Source organism: Mercenaria mercenaria, chromosome 11 (assembly GCF_021730395.1).
Source record: "Mercenaria mercenaria strain notata chromosome 11, MADL_Memer_1, whole genome shotgun sequence".
Lineage (NCBI taxonomy): Eukaryota > Metazoa > Mollusca > Bivalvia > Venerida > Veneridae > Mercenaria > Mercenaria mercenaria.
The window spans coordinates 47,968,827-47,974,338 of record NC_069371.1 but is presented as its reverse complement, the minus strand read 5'-3'; the positions used below and the strand labels follow the sequence as shown (position 1 = coordinate 47,974,338).

Here is a 5,512-nt window from a genome sequence, read left to right as displayed (position 1 = left end):
TTCATTATTCAGTGTCTTGCAGAAGTCTATGCACAGGCTATGAAAAAAATTGCCAACTCACTTTCCCTTAGTAATGGACCTTTAACTTTCGGGGCTATATTTTAACATTTTAAACAAAAAAAAGTTTCAAGAACACTGATTGAAATGTCTTTACAGTGAAATTAAAATATTAAACTAATGTTTCCCGCCAAGACTTACATTTTGACTCAAATTTGACCGCCCATTAGTATAACAGCCGGTTAAAGTGTCGAACAACTGGGCCTTGGTTAAGTTAACTGACCTTCGTTTTATAATTGAGATACTTTTTAAAAACGATTGCTGACAAACATAAACGGGACTGAGCCTGGAGCTTTGAACGGTGAAAAATTGATGGAGTTTGGAATAAAACTAAAATTGCCGATGTTTCAACTAATTGGGAAGGTGAAAGAAAATATTGAACAGACTATTGAAGACAAAATTCTTATCATTAAGTTTCATATCACCTATAGTTGATTTAAAAAAGCGTAATGGTTAAAATGTAAGAACGCGTTAAAGCAACTAGTATTGGTACATTGGTCTGTCATAAGTAAAATAATAAAAAATAAGAAAGTGCGAACTAGAAATTAATACTAAAACGTAATGCTGATAATATGGGGAAATCAACATATGTAAATGTATGTTTAATTCTTATATTGTGAGAGTTAAATGTAACAAGACGCTTATTCGTTTTAAGGTCTTTTTCACTCAATAGTTACTCACTGCTACGCCCAGTAGCATCAATTCATTTAACTTGCGTGTTCACTACAGTCTTGTATTTGTGAAAAGTTAAGCCTCTCCTTGCACTGCAAAATCAGAAAATGAAAATGATTTTTCAACACGATAAAAGCTTAGTATTTTATTTGGTGATATATACAATTTTTCAGGTTGTTCAAGGTGCACCGCTGACAAACGGAAACGGGACTAAGCCTGGAGATTTGAACGGTGTAAAACTGATTGAGTTTGGAATAAAACAAAACTTGCCAAAATTGCAACTAATTGGAAAGGTGATTGAAAATATTGAACAGAAGGTTGAAAACCTGTGTGATCTTCATCCTTGCTTGGAATGGACTGAATGGAACGAATGTAATGCTGATCGTGGTCAATTTGGTTCCAAATTCCGAACACGTCAATGCAGTGTCAATATGACAGCATGTGAAATAGATGCTACTAACAGTAGGACGGAGAAAGGGGTTGGAGTCTGTATCGGATACTGTCCTAACGACTATAATATGACAAAGAACAGATTTTGTGTAAAGGTGTATGATGACTCAGTGCGTACTCAAGATGCCGCTGAGCATCAGTGTCAGAAAGACGGTGGGCATCTGATAAATGTCGATTCAGAGGAGAAGTACCAGGATCTGAACAGTGTAATACACGGATTAAGTAAGGCTGTCTGGATCGATGGAAGAAGAAAGGATGTTGGTTCTCCCTGGGAATACAAGTACGGCTCACAGAAAGGGTTCTTCAAATGGTTAACGGGACAACCAAGTGATGGTTCAACTGAACTTTGTTTAAAATTGTACGATCACGGTACCTGGTTATGGGGAGATAACTCATGTACAAGTTCTTACTATAGCGTGTGTGAAGTAACTACTACTATCTCACGTAAGAAATCAAGCGGGTTGCATTCAAGCTTTTAGAAAGCTAACCTGATACAATTCTTACATTACGAAATGTGTGACACAATGTGAATGTAAATGTGAAATCATTTTAATTCGCTGGCATGAAATTTCGCGCAAACGGCAAAAAACGACATTTTCGCGCGGGTTTAATTTCGCGCATTTTCAGTTTAAGATAGAATTTTTTAAAAATATGTTTTATATATTTTTTTCATAAATCGCCTTCATCGCACGTGTCGCAATCATGTACAGTGGCCCGCTTATGACCTTGATAATACAAATGTAGCAGTCCAACTGATAACTGTTGTTAAATGATAATGATTAAGCGGCCTTTTATGACCTTGATAAAAAAAAACAATATGTTAGTTCAACTGATAATTGTCGCTAATTGACACTATGGTTAGATAAAGTGTGAAAGAGTATCAAAGGATCAAATAAAACAAAATTGGTTTGAAGTCTTACTATGAATGGCGTTTATCCAATTACCCTTAAAACAATGGCAGGTAAAAATAATTACGAAGTTACGTTACATTTAATAACACAGTGTGACAAACTTGAAATCAGTGGAAGACGGATGAATGCATACACACTTGAATTCAAATACTCAAGAATTAAGTGATGAATATTTCGTAACATTTTCAAGATAGAATTAAACGATAAAGAGTTCGTAACATTTGCAAGACGATGGCAACGATATAAATCTAGCATAAGTAACTGAAGCGTACGTAAAGAATAACCAATTGATATAAATGATTAATCCATTTCAGAATAAACAAATAAATTCATATCAAGACAAGCTTTTATTAAATGCCGATAATCTGTGACGTTGTAAGAAAATTTGAAATAAACGGGTCTTATAACATACCTATATTTCAGACAAGAAATCAATTCGGGTAGCTATATACTAAATGGTTAAATAATAGCGCGGTCGTAAATTCGCGCAACGTTCATAGCTCGAAATACGCGAAAATTCGTCCTACGCGAACAAAAATGATTTCACAGTATTACATAGTTAAAACGAAACTTTCTGAACTTAGATTGCAAAATATCGATGTACTTTTTGCGTAAATCTAGTTCATGTGTTTTCCAGTTACACAACTGATCGAAATGTTTAAGTGTTATAATTAAATTGGGAATAACTTTGCTACACAGATTTCACATATTTCTGTTATTGTTATTTTCAACATAAAGTATGCATAGCATAGTTAAACTGATGTTGTCTTTTATTTGTATTCAAGATGTAGAATTCTTAATAACTGATATTTAGCTTAAATATTTTTGGTAGAAAAGAATACGTAAATCAGTTGTTAATTAAACTAGATTCCATAAATAACTACACACTTGATACTAGTATATTGTCTAACTAATTATTATTTTGAATAGAACTCAGTGCATTACGACAATTGATTAATAGCAACAGAGTTACTTCAATTTCATGATAAAAGAATTCCGCTTTAGCGGGTGCTAGGAACATAAGGATCTTTGCTTTTTCCATTAGCTTTTAATATGAACATACGCAGTCAAAACGGGTCTTGCTTTTATGACCGGTTGCATTCCATTTTTACAGTTGATTAAGTGTGGCCAAAGTGGCCTTTATCCTGATACTCAGTTTTGTTATAATTTTATGCCCTTTAGTATCATAGTTCATAGTTGGCATACATCCAATTTCATAATTCGCTTAAAATTGACGCTTTCTGTGGTTCAAAAAGATATTCGAATTACATATTTGATTCACTGATTATACATCAATTCCACTCCTGCTATTTTAGTGCACACAACCATAGAAATACAAAGGAAAGTAAAAATAACGAACTATAATGATCCCAGGTAGGACCGACCAATCGCTACCACTCGCCCGACAAAGAGTTTTTTGTAAAGTAAATATAGTATTTAACGCTTGAACATGGACTCGTACAGGGCACCACTAAATTAGTACTTAGAATATTCTGAAAGGAACTGTAATTCCTTACAGTATGTCTGTACTTCCTGTAAGATTATTTGATCTTAGATGTAGCAAAAATCATTTTTAAAGACCATGAGGATTAAAGATGCGACTGTTAGAAGTAACTGTTACTGCTGTTGTTGCGTAATATCTGATTTTATTTATAGCCCAACTGCGTTTACTAAGATGAAGCAATACATGTATGAAAAGTTGAATGGAAAACTGTTGTAATTTATATTGTAAATTTCAGTGAGTTTCGACAGGGTTCCATCCATCTATACAGATACACATTACTCGTGTGTCCCCAAAGGCTACCATTGTTTACATACGTCAGGTCACCAAGTGTAAAACGTGCATTTTCTCCGTAGTGAAAAGTGTGCCTTGTGATGCGACGTTAGAACATCTGCTATTCAAACAGCCGCCGTAAAATTGACAAAGGTCTCTTTAATTACAGTTTTACAACTGATTAATAGCAATAGAGTTACTTCAATTTCATGATAAAAGAATTCCGCTTTAGCGGGTGCTAGGAACATAAGGATCTTTGCTTTTTCCATTACCCAAACAAAAAAATAATTTAACAAACAACTAATTCTATATCAATTCTATACTAATTCTATACTGTTTAGTATACTATTACAGTATAGAATTAGTATAGCATTGTATTGTATACTATTTGACCGTCAATAGTATACTCTCTCATAAACAATGATGAGTATACCATTAGTATACTATTATACATTGTACCCTGCTTGTGTATATCATTAGTATACCGTTATACTTTGTAAAATATGGAGTATACCATTAGTATACCATTATACTTTACCCTGCAAGACTTTAGAAGAATCTGAATTTTTTCATACCTATCCCTGGTAGATTATGTCACGGGAACAATTGTAGAAATAAACAATTATTTTTGGTCTTCTCTGCTTTGTTTTATTACAGACAGAAATTTACAGCCTTCTGTAATTAAGGGGTTGCTAGGATATTTATTATTAATGTGGGGTCTGAGTGCATTCTCTAATAAGTTTTATAAGGATTAAGATGTTAAACTGTGGTGATTCAAATGGTTTTTAAAGAAAACTCATGCAGGTTTGATTTATTATCTTTTTAAAATTGTTATTATTAATCTTCTAATTAATGCAACAGTTTTTGTTGTTGTTGTTGTTGTTGTTATTGTTTTAGATTCGTCCATCTTTCTTATTTTCTTACAGCAGTAAATTTTGGAAACATTTACAGCAATGAAAATGTAAGATATTTTTCAATCAAAGAAGTATAAAATACATTTTTTTTTAATATTCACTATGTTTAAATGTACAAGCTGCAGATCTCGAAATCTGACACCAGCTGACGTCGAGGTAAACACCCCGGATACCTGTAGGTTGTAGCCTAAACCTGCATGGTAAGCAGATTGTTCCAGCCGAAACATTTTCTTGTAAAAGCATCAAATTACACTAAATCAAAATAAAATATTCATGTTTGAAAGGGTAATAAAATTATTTACAATATGTTTTTTATTTGTTCTTTTATTGCCTTATTACCGGATTTATAATCTTGTTATCTAGCATCAAATTGCGAGTACACATGTACGCTTGCAGAATGACTGGTAATAAAGTATAAACAATCGAGCTATAAATGTTAATGACTTCTTATCCAATCAGAAAGGGGGAATTTGAATGCCTTATAACTTGTGGCAATACAACTCTTCTACGCAAAGAAGTAGTCCCCCTAAGTGTCACCTGTTTTTCTAAAAAATACGAAATTTTCAGACATGCCTCACATATCAATGCAAAATATACTTTCTTAACTTTAATTTAGTTCAAAACTTTTGTTTTGGAAACACTACTTACCGGGTCGCATCTGTTTCTGAAAATAGCAACTTTCGGATAACCCAAAGGTCGCGCACGTTTTCAGGTCGGCCACCATTTTGAAATTT

General features: G+C 33.3%; 1 protein-coding gene across 1 annotated transcript; it reads left to right on the top strand.

Moving 5' to 3' along the window:
• Window positions 1–774: 774 nt before the first annotated feature.
• On the top strand, window positions 775–5,084 carry LOC123532450 (uncharacterized). The gene is made up of 2 exons (XM_045313885.2): window positions 775–1,623; window positions 3,830–5,084. The coding sequence occupies exons 1-2, from the start codon at window positions 837–839 to the stop codon at window positions 3,925–3,927; spliced, it is 885 nt and encodes a 294-aa protein (XP_045169820.2). The 5' UTR covers window positions 775–836; the 3' UTR covers window positions 3,928–5,084.
• Window positions 5,085–5,512: the final 428 nt, after the last annotated feature.